This window comes from Diachasmimorpha longicaudata, chromosome 5, assembly GCF_034640455.1.
Source record: "Diachasmimorpha longicaudata isolate KC_UGA_2023 chromosome 5, iyDiaLong2, whole genome shotgun sequence".
NCBI classification, from domain to species: domain Eukaryota; kingdom Metazoa; phylum Arthropoda; class Insecta; order Hymenoptera; family Braconidae; genus Diachasmimorpha; species Diachasmimorpha longicaudata.
Window position 1 is genome coordinate 6,653,151 of NC_087229.1, and position 20,517 is coordinate 6,673,667.

At 38.7% G+C, this 20,517-nt stretch overlaps 2 protein-coding genes across 8 annotated transcripts; both read left to right on the forward strand.

The window, feature by feature from the left end:
* Positions 1-1,333: 1,333 nt before the first annotated feature.
* Positions 1,334-10,666, forward strand: LOC135163004 (forkhead box protein N3-like). Of its 5 annotated transcripts, none has more exons than XM_064122074.1 (6): positions 1,334-1,433; positions 5,094-5,582; positions 5,707-6,131; positions 6,271-6,574; positions 6,649-6,757; positions 6,951-10,666. In XM_064122074.1, exons 2-6 carry the CDS (start codon positions 5,162-5,164, stop codon positions 7,294-7,296), a joined length of 1,605 nt encoding a protein of 534 aa, XP_063978144.1. In that variant the 5' UTR covers positions 1,334-1,433; positions 5,094-5,161; the 3' UTR covers positions 7,297-10,666. The 5 variants fall into 5 exon arrangements, with proteins under 5 accessions (XP_063978144.1, XP_063978148.1, XP_063978147.1 ...); XM_064122078.1 differs by lacking the exon at positions 1,334-1,433 and adding an exon at positions 1,552-1,573; XM_064122077.1 differs by lacking the exon at positions 1,334-1,433 and adding an exon at positions 1,626-1,760.
* A 774-nt stretch (positions 10,667-11,440) lies between these two features.
* Positions 11,441-19,421, forward strand: LOC135163003 (interference hedgehog-like). 3 transcript variants are annotated; one of them, XM_064122073.1, is made up of 6 exons: positions 11,441-11,970; positions 14,277-14,363; positions 14,923-15,183; positions 16,007-17,827; positions 17,896-18,032; positions 18,291-18,487. In XM_064122073.1, the coding sequence occupies exons 2-6, from the start codon at positions 14,288-14,290 to the stop codon at positions 18,294-18,296; spliced, it is 2,301 nt and encodes a 766-aa protein (XP_063978143.1). In that variant the 5' UTR covers positions 11,441-11,970; positions 14,277-14,287; the 3' UTR covers positions 18,297-18,487. The 3 variants fall into 3 exon arrangements, with proteins under 3 accessions (XP_063978143.1, XP_063978140.1, XP_063978141.1); XM_064122070.1 differs by having other exon boundaries at positions 11,444-11,970; positions 18,345-19,421; XM_064122071.1 differs by lacking the exon at positions 11,441-11,970 and adding an exon at positions 13,867-14,189 and having other exon boundaries at positions 18,345-19,421.
* The last annotated feature ends 1,096 nt before the right edge of the window (positions 19,422-20,517 follow it).

The following is a 20,517-nucleotide window of genomic DNA, read 5'->3' on the forward strand; positions in this document are numbered from 1 at the left end:
TTGAATTTATTCAAGAGAGATATAAACCCGAAGGAAGTGCTAATATACGATAAATTGTGAACGACAATTAGACTAATTAACAGTAATACAAAATAACGGGCTGTGAATGGATAATCGAACGCGCATTTTTGTTACGATATGATAACGATGAAAAAAGAAACAACTGTCAGCATTCCTATGAGCGAATTTTTGTTTTGTTCATTTCTAATGGTTTATCAATAAACTCGAAGTTCAAAAAATTTTTGGCTCATTTAATTTTTCGGCGACAATGTGATGTCGGAATTCCACAAAAACTTTACCTTACCCCCTTTACCCTCACTTGCGGTTCTCTCAACGCAGCAAATAAATCCCTAATCACCTCTAAATTGTTACAATGACATTGCGTTTTTATAAAAACCCTAGGTGCTTCAATTCTCTCATCGATCAATTCAAATAATTCCCCGCGGTGCGCCTCAACTATTCAAGTTCTCCAACTGGCTCTCCGCGATCACCACCCCACCGCCACTGACCCATCATCATCATTCAACCCCCACCTTCAAATCCCGCGACCAACCACAATACCAAACCGCGTTATTCACCAACGACACATGTAAATACTCATAACATCATTCTCAACAAAATTTTTTTGAGATCTCACTTTTGTCCACAAAAAAATTTTCATGGAAACGCCATGATCTCTATCAGTTTCAAAGATAATCATCAAAATGAAAATAAAAAAACAAACATAAGAATTTTCATTATATTCCTTCAGAGATTACTCAATTATTCTTAGACAATTAACTTCTCCCTTCTCACAAGAGGCGGTGGTATACCCCCAGATATTTTTTACATTTCCTATGAAGGAAAATATTCAATCATTCGATTTACCCCTTCCTCAGTCCCCTATGAAAATCCTGGACTCCTGCACTTCCTTTCCCCAGGCTTCTTAACACCAATTAAATCCTTGCATCAATGTTACTTGTCTCAAGGACAATTACTGAACTATCCAATTGGTGTCTCCCTATCAATTGCATCAAAACTGTACAAGCAAAATCCGATCAAAAGACTTTCCCGGAACCCAGATGATCGACCTACGATTAAAACCCCCTACCACCCCCACGATAAATCCTGCATCAGGTTCCAATCTCCACAATGACATTGCGTTTTCCCCGTAAAACCCGAGGGCTCTTGTCCCATTCAAATAATTCCTATCAGCGCGCCCCAGCTCCACGAGCTCTTCCACTGGCTCTTTCCCATCATCATTCCGCCTCCACACACCTATCAACGTTGTCAATCCCCAACCCCTCAAATCCCTGGACCAACCACAATTCCAAACCGTGTTATACTCTGACGTCACAACATGGCGTCCCGATCAGCTGGGTGTTGTGTAGAGTGTGCTTGCAATGCTCTCCGTGAAAATCGCTAAGGACATCGTCTGTCTCGCCCGTTAACACGTAAGTGGCATAGTTGATCGTGCATTAGTGATACGTAATAATGTACAAATACCTCAATATGTGTCAAGTGTTGAAAAAAATGTTGAAAACATCATTAAACCACAAATCAACAATTTGTTTTAAATCCCGATAGTCCAAAGGTGTTAATAAAACGCGATTATCTGTGGCCCAGTTGAAAAAATCCTCACCCCCCCGTAAACGTGTAACCCCTGGTGATTTCACCGCCCCCCGTGTACTCATTTATCGAGCAATAAATCGTGATAATAATGATGATTGAATCCGGGTCGACATGTAAATAAGTGGACAATACGAATTCCTGAAAATATGGTTATCCTTGTTGATACAATAACTTGGTCATCTCCATTCCTTTGCTCTCATTTTTTTTTTGTGGATTAAATTGTTCCCCTGATGGCTCGCGATTCATCCCAATGTCCATTTGGCCAACGTCGAACGCGTCTTAAAAAAAAAAAACTCGTGTGCAAGTGATGCCGTGGCCATTTTCATGCTTGCTCGAGTTTCGTAATCATTATCAACTCCATATTTGAATTCAACAAGTAAACCCGACATACTCCTGTGCTCTCCCGATGATTTATCAGTTTTCGTAATAATAATTGATTTTTATCCAGTCATTTTCCCGGGAATAACTCTGTTATCATCGATAATAATGTGATTTTGAAGAATGAAAACAAATGGTATTGCTACAGAATGTTTAACATTCTTCATTCCCTGGGTTAATTATAATTAGAAATCCTCGAAACGGCCAATGATCCTCAAATAATCAGAGTCATTCGATCCCCCAAACATCCAAAAAGGACAAAAAAATAATTCAAAATTTAAAGAGCTGAGTCGTATGCGCATTTTAGTGTTTTATTCGGAATGTGTGGACGCTGAAAAATTCCTACGCCATCTTTCGTCGTCCGTAAGACGTACATTAATCGGTGCAACGTGGTTATACTCCATCGAGTGCAACAATGGCTGAGGTGTTTTTCAAAAAAAAAAAAAAGTCTCTCAATCGCGAAAAAAAAAACATTTGCGACCCATCAAACACCCAATATCTATACATTCCACAAATGAACGATTGACACAATTAAATGAGTGCAACGTAGCCATTTTGTATCCATCGAGAGGATAAACAAATGACGCAATTGGTGCACCGGGTACGAGGCGACAATGAATCAGGTGGAATTTAAATCGAAAATCCCTATAAAATCGTCGCAAAATGCATACGAATATCGATTGAGCTATGTATTATCATTTTTATATATTCGCGTCAGGTTTTGTTGCAGCATAATAATTCCTACGTACATTCATAGTCGTCTCTCGCACATATCCCGTGATACCATGAGGTGGGGAGAATGTGTGTTGCTAAGGCACCTCGTGAGCCGGTTGGTGGTGCAGTTGCTTGGCAACAGCATCTCTCTATGGCCGCGAATACAATTTCTAGAAGCGTGAGGACGCTATCGTTGACGCCTCCCCATGCATCGTTTAGCAAATTAGAGAAAATGTTGATAGAGATGATGAGTAGTACCTCAAACTGTCATTTCCGCAATGAAAAGATGTCCCAGATCTCCACTTACCCACCCACCCATCCGTCCCCCTCCTCCCCCCATTCCCTTTGGCCCCAATTACTGCGTTAATTTCATCTCTCAGAATTGTATTTTGATAATGGAAAATAGAAAATCGACGAGACATCGCAGGGACAAGACCTTGAGGTAGACATGAGACCCTATACTAGCGTAAGCGGGGTAACACGTTACCATGGTAACACGTGCTGACACGCATAAACGAACTTTGCGATTTACTTTTTTTTTTTTACTGCCCAACGAACAAATCAGGCGTTGGCGCGGGTGGGAAAATAACCGGAGTGAAAATGAATGGTAAAAAATACGGGAACAGTTGGGGAATAGGTGAGGCAGAAGAGGTGATACATTTTGGGGTAACGTACTCAGTCTAACAATCGTCACTACTTGGTGATTCTATTTCCGGCAACGACACACCAAGAACTCTTCATCTTCGACTTGTTCCTCTCCTTTTTTTTTATGTTTCTTTTACTCTTTCATGGGCGCATCGTGCTTTTGTATTTTTAGACGGGAGACTTTACGTGTGTGCCGAATGATATTCTAGGTGGTAACAATTTCCACGATTTATTCTAGTTGGAGGGGGGAGGGGGGATTGGGTTATCAGTTACCATGAGTTTCATGAATTATTAGTGATGCGATGATGGTCATGAGATTTTCTCTATTCGGGGGAGGTTTATTCTGTCAAATAATACGGCTCAAAATGATCCTCGGAGAAATATTTTTGAATCAGATATTTTTGGTCCGGAAATGTAGAAAAAAGTTGAAGAAAAATTACGGCGGTACATGTAACATGGACTTTTTTTTTTTCATGGACTTGAAAAAAACTCAAGTGTCAGCACCGGAAATTTCAGTGGGAAAACCAGGAATTTTTTTCAGTACATCTGAGACGAATTTTCGTACACTTGTGAAATAGTTGAAATATCAAGAAATTCTAGTACCCCTTGAGATTGAAAGACCTGGTGAAAATTCATAATTCAGCAGATTTTAATGCAGTTGTGTTCTGAACCTTGATGAATATTCCCATGCCTTTTTAAAATTTTAATATTGCATAAGGTTTAAATTTGGAATGACTTCATTAACCGTTCGTTAAGACCTCATTAATATATCGAATGAAGTCAAAAATTAACACAAATACTTGACTTTTGTTAGGCAAAGAAAATTATTGAAATCCCATCAAATAAAAAAATTTTAATTGGACTTTGTCCTGATAATTAATTAAATAAAATGATAAAACTCAATGAATACTCCTAATTGGGCTTGTCCTTCCTTCTCGATTTTTTATGAGTCGTACAAGTTGTTCTGATTCTCTTTTCCATTTCGATATTGCATGAGATTAATAGTTTTAGAAATTTATCATTTACCAAAGTATTTAATCAACATGAATTTCGTGTGTCACATCACTTATTAACCCATAAGAATCTCATTAAGACCTCGAATGAAGTTGAGAAATGACCTCAAACTTCTACTTTCATCGGGTAAACAAAATAACAAGGAATAATAATTTCAAAAATATCAATTTCTCAATTGTACTATCTACGTTCCTCAAAAAAATGCTTTGCGCCTTGTATGATGAAGTTTATCATACCCTTCTTTTTCCACACAATTTTAAGATTGTATTTTGATAACATGGTAATCGTAAAATTTTTATCTGAATGCTTTTGAATGAATATAGAGAAACTATTACAAAGCTGACTTTGGGAGAAATTCATGAAAAATTCAAAATTTCTAACAGTAATCATAAAAATGAAATTAACTAATACAGTCATCCTAATCATCTTTTAACTTCGATTTTGGGCCATTAGAATGAACATTCTGAGCCATGATTCTCTACATTTGAAGCATGATATTATATTGAACGATATTCTCCGAATTGTGATTTAAAATAAACGAAGAGATTTTCCAAAATTTTAAATAAATCCAAACAACGATTAGAACTATTGCCTTCTAGCTCCGAAAGTATGAGAACTTCCAACGTATATAGACACCCTCATAATATCAGAATTTTATTTTTCGAATTATTTCCACTATTAGTTTTTCAAACAATAAAATATTATCTAATCAATTTCCCTATGAATTGCAGAGACCGGTGCGACCGGCGACGTGTCACAAAGGCGTTAAACGATACAATTGCAGTAAAAAATACAAATAATGGCACCCGATAGGCCCGACAGTTCCGGAATGGAGACAGCGTGTGGTCTCACCGTTACGCGTGTCCTTGACATTGGCGATGCTGCATTGACACTCAAGGAGGGTGATAACGCCAGTGAATTTGGTGAGGGAAGTCCTGGAGACACCGTGGATGTTGTTGTTGATGATAACAATCCATCCGGGGCAAAAGGGGTTTGTGAGGGAGCGCCAACGGGTAAACACAGTCAGGATGATGATCTTACTTCGTTAGCGTGGTTACATCAGCAGAATTTGCTGAAGGGACTTGAAATATCAAGTCCCAGTAAAGTTATCAAAGATGAAAATATTTTGAATAATAACAATAATATTTGCGATGGAGACAGCGCAGAATTATCGGAGAACACGAATTCTGTTTCGAGTTTGGATGATGGATACTATCCAGGTGATTTATTATTTTTTCCAAACAATTGAATTATTTTGTTTGTTTGGGTCAATCAAAATCGATGTAGACCATTTTACCTCTTCACTTTTAAATAACTTAATTAATTGTTTGTTAATGTATACAGAGAGCAATGGAAAGGCTTCGATGAATGGAAAGAGCCAGAGTTATATCAGTTCAGGAAAAAACTACGAGAAAACAGCGTCGCTCTACCCAGAATCCGGAAAATTGACGTATCCACCTCAACCGAGCAATCAAGTCAAGATATCGTTGAGTTTTAATAATCTACCGGTGTCGAATCGCAATAAGCATCCGACCCATATACCCTACGATCCACATTTGCATAGAAATAGCAAACCACCATACTCATTTTCATGTCTGATATTCATGGCTATTGAGGACAGCCCAGTCAAGGCACTGCCAGTAAAGGAAGTCTACGCCTGGATACTCGATCACTTTCCTTACTTCAAGAATGCACCCACCGGGTGGAAAAATTCAGTCAGACATAATCTGAGTCTCAATAAGTGCTTCAGAAAAGTGGAAAAGGCACCGGTAATTTATTTTATTTAGCTGTCTAACCTATCATGTTCATCAGAAAGCAAAGAATAGCAAAAAAAAAAGGAAAAATACGTGTCACATGAGAAGGCACTGATTTATTGATTATTGCTGAGCTATTATTTTTTTTTTACAGAATTTGGGAAAGGGATCGTTGTGGATGGTGGATGACCAATATCGTCCGAATCTCCTGCAGGCTCTCTCCCGAGCGCCTTTTCCACCCCCAACTGCTCAAAATCTCTCGTCACCCGACAAAATACCGAAGAAAACCACAAACACAAGATTACCAGATCCCATACTTTTTCCGTACCTATCGAAGAGGCTAGCATCGAGCAACATCACCGACAGCCCAGACCTTGAATTCGACAGTGATGTTGACGCAGCTGCTGTCGCCATGCTCTCATTCAAACACGGACCCATTATTCTTAACCACAACAAAGGTAATGCGATAATATCATCTACAATTATCATCATTCACCTGAACATTCTTCATAGGTTTGTTATATATGTGTAGATCGAAAGCGAAAGCAAACAATTGAGCCAGAGAAATTAGTGCCAGTGATTACAAGAAGTTCGAGTGAGGATCACACGTACAGTTGCATCACTTCAGCCAAAACCGACAGGTAAATAAAGAATTTCACTCATTACTTTATAAATGTGGAGAGACATTCTGAGTTTAAGAAAAAACGTCAGAAGATTTTTTGCATTCGATATATCGCTTTTTTTGGAAAATAATGATTGTCGTTGTCTTACTACAATCGTTACATTGCTAAAATTGTAAAAAAAAAATCTACTGTATCTATCTGTATACTTCAGCAAAAGGTCCACAAGCTCCTTGGAGGACTCAATAACTGACGTGGACGAGCAACGAAAGATCGCAGAGGGTGCTGATGCCCTCCTCAACCTTGCAGGTGTTGCCCTGTCCCACAACGCCACAAGTCCCCGTCTTAATCACCACGAGATGAGCCCTCTGGCACACCAGACTACCACCCCGCCACCCCCATCGCCCTCACCACCCCCAAAATCATCGAATCACTCGTCCCCCCCAAAATCAAAAAGACGCACCACTACAAACGACTACTCGAGTCTTCCTGACAAGAGACGGCGGCGTTGGCGAGAGTGGGGTGACACAAACAGGTATCTCAAACAGGTCAAGGGTTAGTGATTGTTCATTATTTTCCGTCAATCGTTTTCAATAATCCTGATTCTCCCCCGACATAAGTGGCCAAAGTCGTATTTTTCTCGTGAGCAATGATACAGAGGGAGATGTAAAAAGAAATTAAAAATTTAAGTTAACCAATTAGGAGTGAAATAATTGATCATGCCAAATAGTTTGGCAGCACTGAATTACAAAAAAGAAACAATAAAACGAAATTAATTAGTTTGACACGAGCAGCGTCTGACGGTAATTAATTTAATCCGAGGTGTAAATTGTAAATTGGAGAATCAATAATGTCGTCTCAAAAAGGCGGCAAGTGAAATTTCGAAAACCGATGATAATGCAAAATTGAGGAGTCTTGTTAGACCTGTTGTGAGGAATTATACATATTAATTCATAGAGAGTTTAACTAATTATAAATAGAGTTCTATATTAGTTTCCCTTCTGTAGATATGTATAGATATATACAATTGACAAAGAGGATGAAAATTATAATATTCGAATAGAGAAGAAAATTTAAATAATATATTTGAAAAGAAAATAACGACGCAAAAATAACAAAAAAAAAAATGAAAAAAAAAATTATATGCAGCAAATACCACCGAGCAATTGCGCAGTAATGAGACGCCGAGAAACACAGTCCAACGGCGGGATGAGAATAAAAGGTGCACGAGCAAGAGAAAAATAATAACAATGAATTGAGAGAAGAGTTGTATAATTTTTTGCCTTTTTCTACTTCACTTCGAGCGAGAGTTTTTCCAGTTGAAGAAATAATAATTCTCAACTGTTACTGTACAACGTAGAATTGAATTACCACAGTGGATACGCTCAAAGTAATCGCACCTCATCACGTTTCTCTTTTTTCTCAATTCGTTCCAACTCATTCACTCGCTCTTTAAAACGATTTGTTTCCTTCATTTCATTCGCAGAATTGATGCAAAAAAAAATCCGGAATATTAATATCGAGTTGACATTCATGAGCGCGAAGGTAATTTCAAAGAGAGAGAGAGAGGAAAATAGTGCAATTACTTTTGCGAAAAAAATTCGCCCATCCCATCAGTTATCTTCTACATGTACAATAGTGAGAATGAGAGAAGAAAAAATTGTCAGATTTTGAGGAGAGAGGGGTATATTTTTACAGGTCTCTGACCCGCGTGATATAACTAAAGCTCTTCCTAACTTGGTCGCTGATGTGTAGTTATTAGAATCACGATAAAAAATTTATTCAATTCTGAACGCTCAGCATTATCATTGCAATGCACGCGAGCACAGTAGCAGTTTTAACAGTCTTATTTATTGTTTAATAAATATTTAAATTTTCATCTAGGCATACTGATTTTCCGTGAATTAAAATTTTAACGACGATGTGAATAAATCAGTGATGATTATTATATTCTTCTGCTACACTAAAGCACAGTAATCTCGAAAAAAAAATATGGAGGAAAAATTCAACACATCACATTGATATTGAAAAAATATCAATTTTTTTTTTGTTCGTAGAATAAGTCTGTTTGCTGCGGCTGAAGGTTTGTTCTTCCATAATAGCTTATTCTAAACTAATTGAGTAGGGAATAACCAAGCCCATCGCACTCGGGCTCGGTCCACAATGTTTATTATCACTATCGCTAGAACATCAGTAGTGCTAACAGTTAAGTCAATGGTAATCAACAATTACCAAATGATAAAATACAAAATTTTAATAATTAGTGACATAGTCTAACGTAAGACAGAAATGAAAATACTAAAGCAAAAGAAAACTCAAGCAATATACCAGTAATATCTGATATCGGATGAAATACTCTAGTCGGCCGGTACTTTTTCAAGTGAACTCAATTTATTGTCCGATGAACGAGGAGACGTGTATAGTATAAATAATGAAAGGAATTATATATATGTATGATAAAAAAATCTTGTAAACTCAGTGATCGTTGATCTCTTGATATTTTTCAAGGTAAATATTTCAATAGATTGACGATTGTACTTGGGCTCGCCGGCAATGTTCAATTTGTTGCGTTCAACGTAGGGTAACGTGAGGCGAGCAGTGAATATTTTCATTTCAACAATTGTATGGGAAAGGGTGAGGGAGTTATCACTAATGGAATTTTGTGCATTGTGGGCTGGTACACTGGTTAAAAAAATAAGGATTGAAATGTCAGGGATAGGTGATTGGTAATTTGTAGGGGACTATTTATCGCAAATTTTGGTCCTGACGTGAATTTTCGTATTGAATATATAATTCTTTTTTCTAAAGATTATTTCTACATGGTAATCTCTTTTCTAATTTGGAAGTAGCTTTTTTTTTATACCACCCTGTATTACTTTGCCATTTTTTAGGTGATTATGATCAATACTACTGCCTATGAAGCACAAACTCAAAATACTTTATTGATGTTAACCGTGGTGCAATTTTTGCCTTTTATTTTCGGCTTTCGAATTCAAACTGTGTACATGCTAATCCCTCAAAATTTTTCAAAATCCTTATAAAATTTTAAACATTTCCCGGACTCTCTGAAAGCCAGTGTTCAATTTTTTTCCAAGTGATTGCTCCCTCGATAAGGAGTTATTAGTGAAAAAAAAACCGCGTGAAAAAAGAAAAAAACAATGCAGAGAATATAAATATATATGAAAGCGATTCACCCAGCCACGGACAATCAAAATGCCACACGGTGTTTCATTTGCTTCAGTTGCTATGACATTGTGCCAAACCGAATGAAGAAAAAGTTATTGATAATTAATAATAATGAAAATTGGAGAACGAAACTTATTACGAGAAAAAAAACACCAATTCCCCATTATTTTTAATTTTCTTTCTGATAACTTGTAGCATTATAGTGTTATATATTATACATAGACTTATGTATATTGTACAATTTTCCGTAAAAAATGCTATTCTGTTGGCGTAATTATTGGTTAATTACAACTACATTTATTATTATTATATTATATTTTTAATTTCTAAACGAATCACATTGTAAAATGTTTGTTAAGTTTTTGGCCTTGCTTATCTACAACTTTGAGTGTAATATTTTAGGCTGTAATTATCGAAAACAGAACTTTATCTAAACGATACTAAACATCACTGTATTTATTATTAATTTTGTTGGCGTTTTTATTTATCATTGATTTACCTAATTTTGTTCACCTCTAAATTGTAGATACTCGTCATTTTTAGATCCTTACATGAGAATATTACCATTTTTCGAAAAAAACATTTTTTTAGCTGACAAAAAAACAAAAATGTTCTTGGAATAGAATCCAATGACTTCAACGAAATTAACCGAAATGGATTTTTATTATGCACGGGCTTTTATGGATTTAATTATTAAATTGTTTTATTAAAAAAAAAATTCAATAAAAAAATTTAAAAAATTAATGGACAACCAGCATCATTTAAACTATGTTATGCCGAGATTTTGTTTCCAACCATTCCTTTGTGGACTTTTTTGCCAAACGCAGAATTAAATGGACACATTGCAATTTTGAATAGTTAAATCATGACAGAATGGAACATCTACTGCTCAACAAATGTTTGCACAGACCACACGAAACGTACGCCCTTTTTATTATTTTTATATTTATAGTCCCGAAACATTTATCAACGGAGATTCCTCTGAAGATGATCATTGATCCCTCTCTCCCGAAAACCCATCCAATCCAACAATCTAAAAATTTCTATTCAAAAACCGCGCAACCATCTGTTGAATCCTAAACTCCTCGTGCTCTTACCCCACATAAATCTCTCAAAATCAATCTCAAACTCCACAAACCCAGTTTCATCCGATCCTCACCGTCCTCCCCAAAAGGAGTGTCCCCGTCACATCCTATTATATCACCAACTGCGCAATAACCCTACGAGACCAGCCTGCAAAATCACCACTAATATCTCCAACTCAAAAAGACCCCCTCGGCAATCTGTATTCAACTTGAATACCATAGCCGGCGCCAGGAGTAACGTCCCAGGAAATTGAAGGACGCGGGTGATTGCGGATAACCCATTGGTTCTCCATAGCCAATGAAACTCCTCCAATTCCTCGCATCTCCCTCTGTCCCAATCACCAGCTCTCCCACCCCCTACATCCAAAAACCCTTAAATCACAACCCCCTCGGGTTTTGAAACCAAAATAAAATCCACCACCACAGGAAGGAAATACCCCCCTGAGAACCTCATTCGACCTCGAAAACCTTTAATCCCCGGTCACGTGGTACAACTGTGACGTCATGCCCGTGGGGTACCATAAAAGCCGAACCCGGGCCTTCAATCGAGAATAGAAGTCCAAAGGCAAAAGGCAGGGACAGTCGAGCTCGCCTCCTGTGGCGCGGCAACGAAACCCGTCAGTCTGCATTCCAGCAATCCGCACCGCCAGACGCCACTGCACACGCCAGAGTGGACGCCGCGCGTAGCAAAGCATTATCGTAAAATATCCCAAATTTACTCCCCTCTACCCCTAAAACTACACTTATCCCCAATCAAAACCGATGTACTTCACCAAAGTGCCAAATAATTGAGTGGACAAGCTGAAGATTATCCCCCCAAAAGTGCAATAAAGCGGGAAATAACGGCTAAAAATGTTGAAAATGGATTGATCTCTCGAGCACGAGTGCATCCCAGTGATTGAATTTGTGTTGTTTTTATTTTCTGGTCAAAGGGAATAAACCGCACTGGTTCGACGTAAAAGGGTAAGTTATTATTGTATTCATGAAAACGATTAATTCAGTTTTTGAGGGGCTTTTTTTTACTGAGGGGAAATCAGGTGAAAGGGATGGACAACCCCTCTAACACCTGCAAACACCTAGAGGGGTGCACCTATTGTTGTATGAATGAATTAAATTTTCGAGAGTTTTTCGCGCTTTGGATAGAGGGGGAGAGGGGGGCAATTGCGCTTGCGTGATCCGAGTGTTTTGGGATGTGAGGTTGTTATTAAGGTGCTTCTAGTGTGGTTTGAGATCCGTGGGAGACCGGAACTGGAGGGGGGTTGGGGGCAATACGATAACAATGATGGAGTTGAGAAGATTCCACTTCCGGATCTGATTCGATCATTGAAATTACCCGGGATCAGGGGAAGGGCTGCTGCACTTTATACGATACGTTGAATTCCCGAGATTCTTACTGGCTTTTTAATTTCTTTTCCCCTGCAATTCTGTTCTCCTTTTTGTCCCCGAGTTCTGTAAGACAAGACGGAGAAATAATCTCGATTCCCCTTGGTCTCCGATAAAGATTCAATACCCAGAATGTAAACACGAGTGTCTCAGGTTTATTCTGTCCTCGCAATCCCGAGTACAAGTATTTTTAGCTTTTTATCCTTCTTATTCCAGATTAAACATGAATTGTACCCCCTGCGGAATTCCGCAGTCCTCTTGAGATAAAAAAAAAAATGTGGTCCAAGTGGCAACATGGCTACCTTCCCGAAAACTAGTCTGAGGTTGACGATCCCTGCTCCGGAATTCGACTCGTTTCATATTTACGCGAGCGACCCGAACCGAGGACCAAAGCGCGCATCGAACGCGATCAAAGAAGTACGAAACAGGGAGAGAGCGAATCTCACGTTGGCCATCTTCTCACCTGTTGACGATAAAAATTTTTTTTCCTTCTCGAGGGGGAATGGGGGGGAATAAATGGGTCTGGTTCGACCAGAATCAACGATTTTTATGAGCCACCAGAGGCATGAGGGGTTTGAATGATGTAAAATACTTTAATTTACATATCACCAATTTTTGAAAATATTCTTCTGTTGTAGCATATTTTCAAGACAATGTTTCATGCTGATAAACTCATTTATTTGTTTCAACGAAACCACTTTCACTTCGCGAATAAAATAATCCCTTCATCTCAGATATTTCCAAAGAATTTATTTGGCTGATTACCTTGTTACGGCATTGAAAAAAGACTTTCAACATCGATGATGAAGTTATTAAGATGCAATACGTCTTCATTGAATGCACACACGAGATTACGATACGTGAATAAATTCATTGGTGAAAAAAATTTGAATTTCAAAAGAAAAAACTTTCACTCTAAAGCATTTTACATTGAATGTGAAGTATTAATGGAAATAAGTGATAATTATCCGGATCCCAATATTGATTCTTTGGTTGTCGATTTGTTTATTCAATTCTAAGTGCTATTTTATTATCTTCCCACTGAATAAATAAACTTTTACGTTGAAATGTCAAAAAAAATTTCAAAATCTTTCATTTTCCTCATCAGGTAATTTTTCGTCTTACAAACATTATGATCATATTTGTATTCCGGCAGCTACTGTAAATCATGCAGGACATGAATTACAACCCAACACAATAATCACGAATGAGAAAATAGAATGTTAAAAATTTCAAATCAAGGAATTCAATTTTCACTCCCTGGAGTAAGAGGTAAACTTCAAAGTTTTGAAATGTTTGGGGTTTAGTGAAATAATAAAAATAATAAATGTGGGTGGTTGAACATGGAAAATGTGAGATTGACGCTGGGAGATCTATGAATGGGCCAGCCTACGCGTGTGCCACCCATCGCCCAATAAAAATGTACAATTCTCCTTTTCCCCCCCTTGTAATATTTCTCAGATGGGTATAACGCTTTTACAACGTAGTTATTACCCATGGCACGTGGGTGTTAAAACCGTTCGCTCCAAGCGAAACACTATTCCATACCCAATATGGCTATAAGCTTAATAGTAATAACCATCAAAGCAATCTGACAGTCAGGTTTGCGTTGTGTACAATTAACTGACTAATAAAAAATGATCAATTTTATAACAAGAGTACATTGCAATGGGAGAAAAGAAAAATATTTGCGGAATGCGACTGTCTATTTCTACATCCATGAACTGGCAAAGTGTCCTCATGTCTCTCTTCACTTCGTCTCTGGTCTCAGACTAAAGTTAAATTCCATTGGGCGCACGGTGATTTGACATGAATTCACGTAACGCAAACTCATTTAACTGTTTTGTCTTCTGTAATTCAACTCAGGTATGTTTTTTTTTTTACAGAATGTGTCAAGATGCTACGAATATCGTTGACCCTGCACAGCGCACTGGCGCTTCTCTTCCTCATTTTCGATGGTTCGAATGCCTCAGGTAAATATATGATTATATTGTCCTCAATTGTAAATGTTAATGAAGAACAGGAAATTAATCGAGAGAAATGAAGCCTGTTATTTGGAAAAAATCTAGGTCGCTACCGGGATTTAGCTCCAATGATATCAACGAACGCGAGATTAATAAGAAAAAAAATTCTCTCATTCCGAATGAACATATGAAGAAAGCCAGTCGAAGATGAAAAAAACCTATTCCGTTATTTTGCAAATTCTCCGAGAACAGCTACCTCCGGGAACAAATATTAAAAGATCTTTTTGATAGTCTACGAAATTTTCTACAAACAAATCCTTATGACAAAACCTCTCGAACCGCTTCCCCTTAAAGGTGTCCGCAAAACAATTCAAGGGAATGACCGACAAACTTTTAAAGAACAATCGATGAATAGAAAAATCGATTTCATGATTTTCCACAGTTCAGAGAATCTTTCTTCCCGCCGATGGATTTCTCCACGGAGCCCCTTGTCTGAACCATCGAAAATTATCCGACGACGAAAATTTCCGAGTCATTTCCCCTCAATTAATCATCTTCTCCCAAACAGGTCCTCGCCAAGAACTTGGGATGCAGTTTACGCGCCATCCCCAGCCCCTAGCAGCGCCTGTAGGCGATGTAGTGGATTTCGAGTGCAGCCTGAACCTCGCAGCAGATAAATTCACATGGCGTCACCGCCCCCTAAACTCCAATCGCTGGTCTCCTTTGCCAAATCCCAATGCAAACCCGGGTGTTAGGAAGACTTCCAAGCTTGTTGTCAACTTTGATGACCCCTCAAAAGCTGGAGACTACAGATGCATCGCATATTATGGTCAGTTGCCTCCCTTTCTTTCACTCATACGAAGAAAAAAATATTTGATATCCCGCTGAGATTCCTTCAGTCGAAAAATTAATATCTCTCACAAGAGATCATTGATCTTCTGCACTATTAGAAAATTTTTGAAATTGGAATCAAAAGAAGCTCTCAAATTTTCCCTATTCTGAATTGACATTAAATTTAAAATTGAAAGTATATTCACGTTTCACTGGGTTTAAATTTACAGTCATGTTCCCCTTTCTACAATACAAAAACAAATCATTGAAGTCATGAAATTCTTACTTTACTGCGAAGCATTCATGTTCCACTCACTCTAAGCAATATCTGCTCAAAAGATAACATACACTGATAGAAGGATTTAACAGCTGTTAACGAGGTTGCTTAGCTATCTACCGAAGATGGTAGTTTATATAGCATTCCATTTCTTAGACGACGTCATAGGATATTGTTAGACAAGATTTATGAGTAACTCTCAGAGGAACTAGGATGATTCTCCATATGAGTTTATAAGAAATATCTAGCGACAATAATTGATTGTGTAGACCGGAATTTAACCCCGAGACAAAGACTTGTCACTTCCCCGTTGGAGGAAGCGACAAGTCTTTGTAATAACGATTCAATTTAATTATGAGATTAGACTGCACATGCCCTTGAACGGCTCTACATTTTTTTTTAGTATTTATAATAGAGTTTTTGCAAGATCATATATATTTTCGAATGCAGTTATCCCAGCAAATTAATTTCTTCATATGAGACTATCTATTCCCCTGGTGAATCTATTTCCATTTCCATCTAACCCCCAATCGATCTATTTCAGGTACAAGTGGACTCGCTTCAGATTCAGGTCGCCTGAGCCTAGCGAAGATTGACCAATTTACCGATAAATCAGATCTAGAGATAATGGTCCCATCTGGCAACACAGTTCCCATAACCTGTCCCGTTCCCTTTTCCTCCCCCGATTCAACAGTTCAATTTTTCAAAGACAACATCCCCATAAAATCCACGAATCTAGTGGGAGGTAAAACAATAGTTCTGGAGAACGCTCAACCATTAGATTCCGGGAGTTACCACTGTGCAGCCTACAACGACATTGCCACCCAGACAGTCCGAAGTAATCACAAGACAAAACTTAATATTCATAAGGACGAGAGAATGGTCCCTCCATTTTTTGTTAAACAACCACAGACTGAGTACAAAATTATGCGAGGTAGAAACGTTACCCTCGAGTGTTTTGGTGCAGCATATCCTATACCAAAAGTCACCTGGTCGAGGCTGGCAGGCAATCTACCCTTTGGATTTCAATATACACCTTCAGGATTAGTTCTGATTAATGTTCAACCTCAGGATCGAGGGGAATACCACTGTATGTGGACCTCAAACGCCCACAAAATTGAATCTGTGATTATTCTCAAGGTCGTTGAAGCTCCCCGAGTGACACGCGGTCCAAAGGCGTCAACATTTTCGGAAGGAGGTGAGCTCGAGCTCTCTTGTGGAACGTCTGGTCAACCAGAGCCCACCATAGAATGGTTGATAAATGGCGAGCCCCTCCAGAGAAGTCCCAACATCGAGAGCAAAGGCTCGACCCTCTTCGTATCATCTGTCGAGAAGAAACACGCTGGTATCGTCCAGTGTGTCGCTTCCAACGAGTACGGCTCCCATTCTGGTTACAATCTTCTCCGGGTGAATCCTAAGCAGCATCCTGGAGGTAGTGGGGATCACTCGAAGCCCGAGAGCCACGGTATACCCGGTGGTGTGCACAAGCACACAAGAATGGGTGGTAAGAGGAAGAGTAAGGAGGGACACCGAAGAGGAACTGTTCTGGTCCCTCCAAATCAACCCAATGTGACCCGACTCTCGGACGTCTCAGTGATGGTACGCTGGTCGGTACCAGAGAACACTGGCCTCCCCATCCAATTCTTCAAGGTCCAGTACAAAGAGTTTGGATCAAAAGCCAGTGGAAAACAGTCCAAGTGGATGACCGCAAACATGGAAATTGCGAATCACGTGAGATCCTTCGAAGTTACTGATCTCCAGACCAATAGCTTCTACCGTTTCCGAATAGCAGCTGTTTATTCCAACAACGATAATAAATTGAGCCCCAACTCAGTTAAATTTCATCTGACGAAGATGGAGGGCTTCGACACGAACAAAATGCCAATTCCCTTGTTGACGAATACTGAAGCTCTAGGAGCTGACAGGGTTCTCCTCATATGGCAGAATCCGGACAGATCCGTGGACATTGATGGGTTCTACGTGAATCATCGGGCCTCAACAACCGCTGGTGATTACATCAAGACTACTGTCGAGGGGAAGAACTCAACGAACATCACAATTTCCCATCTACAGCCGGACACGACTTATGAGTTTAAGGTGCAGAGCTTCTCGGTAGGTGCAGCGTCTGAGTTCTCCAAGATTATCAGGGAGAAGACACTGAAGGCAGTGACGGAACCACCGAGGGTCGAGCAGACTATTCCCGATAATGTGCCCCAGAGCACTGGGAGTGGACAGAACGGTAGCCTTTATGCGATTATCGGTGGAGCACTCGGGGGAGCAACTCTCTTGGGGGTCATGGGGGCCATTGTTGTTATTTATAAGAGAAGCAGTATTAAACAAAACCGAGATGCATCCCAGAATCAAGGTGAGTTAAAGAATTTTATGACGAAATCTTTTTCAACCCAACTAATGACTAATGAATCGATTAATCAGGAAAACACATGACGAATGGTCGAGTATTGAACGGTGGAATCACGGACTCAAAGATCAACATAACATCGAATCCCCTAGCTGTTCTCGACACATCAGAGACAACTCAAGCAACGAATAACATGAATTCTCTGCCTAAGGTTCGTAATCTCATATCGCTGAAAAAATATTCAAAACCCGAGAGTCAATCCTAACAAGACCCGCTTCACTTCTCTGCTAAAAATTATAATTCACCCGAGATGACTCTCTCCAGCTTTTGACAACTCTCTTCCTCGAGCTTTGAATTCTCTCTTAAAATTTTCTCCAATAAAATAAAAAAAAAAAAAAAAAAGAAAAATAAAACACGACAACACGTTACACACGATACGTTACTATGCATACACGCCTCCCTCTACTAGATCTGAGTAAATCAGCGAACGAAACAACAACACAACACGCATGTTTCTGAACAGAGCGGACAATATTCATCGATGGAGATGACGTCTTTCGTTAATGGCCAGAACAACAACACCAGTGCTAACGAGCTACCAGCTGGCAGTGGACCGAATTCTCATGCTGTCCGGAGTGATGCATCATCCGGAACACTTGGATCCAGTGATCATCATGTCTGAATTCAATAATTCATCGTACAATAAGCCATTCTACTATTTATTCATGATAAACCGAGAGATTTATGACTCAAAGTTCAACAATGACACAACAGAAGACTTGTTTTTATAGATTATTAACGGTTATTTGAATGATCCTCAAAACCCTGTAGGCAGCTCTGGGAGATCAATCAACTACATGAGATTAATTATAAAATCGTAAGATATGTTCCTCCCTATGTAAATAGTACTGTAGACTCCATGATCATTTTTTTTTCGAGAATGTCAAACCCATCACTCTGGAGTATTATCGAAGGAGGAACTTTGCTGCTTGCGTTAGATTTTCAAGATGTTTTTTTTTTCTCAATAGATTGTTAGAAGCCATATTGCCGCTTTAGCTAACAGTATTGACTCATTTTTCATGTAGTCGTAGGCCTAATTACTACGTTTAAAATGATTATAATTTGATTTTGAGAAACACTGGTTTGGGGCGATACCGGTGAATTAAGTGCCTGATTATAAATTTTGGAGGTGATACTTTTGGTTGTGCAACATAAGATTCTTTATCAAATATTAACTACGTTTTTCAATGATGAAGGATTGAGGGGACAAACTGTATATAAAATTTGTAAAATTGTATTTTTTTATGGTCTATTTAGTGTTATTAAATTGAAATTAATAAAATTGATGATTTGCGGGCGCGACGGTTTACGGATATGTAAATATTACGTGTCTGAAACCGATGGGGTTGAAATTGGAATTTATGGAGAGGCTTGCAGTGCAATGGAGTTGAGGGACATTGTACATAAACATTTTTTTTTGACTTCGTTAATTTTAGTGGTGTATCATGTGCCTTGCATCTTGCCTCCATAACTTGTAAGAGAATATTTATAGACACCGAATGTGTACTTAACTTTTTAAAATAAATTTCCAACAAAATTTCCCGAGTTTTTCTTCTTTTTACCCTAGTAAGTGATAGATGATTGAAGTCGAAAATTTATTAAAACAACAGTTAATCGGTAATTATAAGGTGATAACTTCAGCTTTAAAGGTAAAAAACCTCTAAAAGATTAGGGTGATCCTCAGGGGGAATTTCCCTTCCCCGAATACTCTTTCGGACTAATTTAATCTGATGATAGGGTTCCATTCACCACTTCTCTCAGTTATTATCGCTTCCCCTCCCAATTTTCAAAACTTTTGAAAATCATTAACTGTCGTATTTCTACTCTCTACAACTACTAAAAATCAAATTCTACTGAGTTCCTTGAAAAATATCACTCACCAACCGGCATCAACGCCAAACCGCCATTTCCCTCCAATTTTCACTCTTTGGACTTCAAAAGTGTTTCACCAGCACTAACCACTGCACGAAACTGATGTTATCACTTATCCCATTTCAACCCTTCACAAAAATTAAAAATTATAAATTTTCACTGATATCACTGAAAAACAACACTCACCAACGGCCACAGGCACTTTGAAAATTTTCACTCACCAACCGGCGTCAACGCCAAGCTGCTATTTCCCTCCAATTTTCACTCGTTGAACTTCAGGAGTTTTTCACCAGCACTAATCACTGCACGAAACTGATGCTATCACTTATCCCATTTCAACCTTTCGGAACAACTCAAAATTATAAATTTTCACTGATATCACTGAAAAACAACCCTCACCAACGGCCACAAGCACTTCGAAAAATATCACTCACCAACCGGCATCAACGCGCCGGCAACGCCACGCCGCCATTAACGCCTCAGCAACGCCAAGCCACCATTTCCCTCCAAATTTCACTTTTTGAACTTCAAAAGTTATTCAGATACCTTAATCAGCGTCCGAAACTGCTGTTATCACTTATATGTCAACACGTCATGACGACTAAAAATCATAAATTTTCACTGATTTCCCGGAAAAACAACGCTCACCAACAGCTACAAACACCTCCAAAAAACATCACTCGCCAACCGGCGTCTTTGCCAAGCCATCAACGCCAAATCCCTCCAATTCTCATTCTTTCAACTTAAAAAGTTATTCAAAAGCC

Excerpts from the sequence above, each read along its gene's own strand:
- LOC135163004 (XM_064122074.1), top strand. The coding sequence starts at position 5,162 with ATGGCACCCGATAGGCCCGACAGTTCCGGAATGGAGACAGCGTGTGGT. Across the intron at positions 6,132-6,270 it reads GAAAAGTGGAAAAGGCACCG|AATTTGGGAAAGGGATCGTT; the intron begins GTAATTTATTTT and ends TTTTTTTTACAG. Across the intron at positions 6,575-6,648 it reads TATTCTTAACCACAACAAAG|ATCGAAAGCGAAAGCAAACA; the intron begins GTAATGCGATAA and ends ATATATGTGTAG.
- LOC135163003 (XM_064122070.1), top strand. The coding sequence starts at position 14,288 with ATGCTACGAATATCGTTGACCCTGCACAGCGCACTGGCGCTTCTCTTC. Across the intron at positions 15,184-16,006 it reads CAGATGCATCGCATATTATG|GTACAAGTGGACTCGCTTCA; the intron begins GTCAGTTGCCTC and ends GATCTATTTCAG. Across the intron at positions 18,033-18,344 it reads ACATGAATTCTCTGCCTAAG|AGCGGACAATATTCATCGAT; the intron begins GTTCGTAATCTC and ends GTTTCTGAACAG.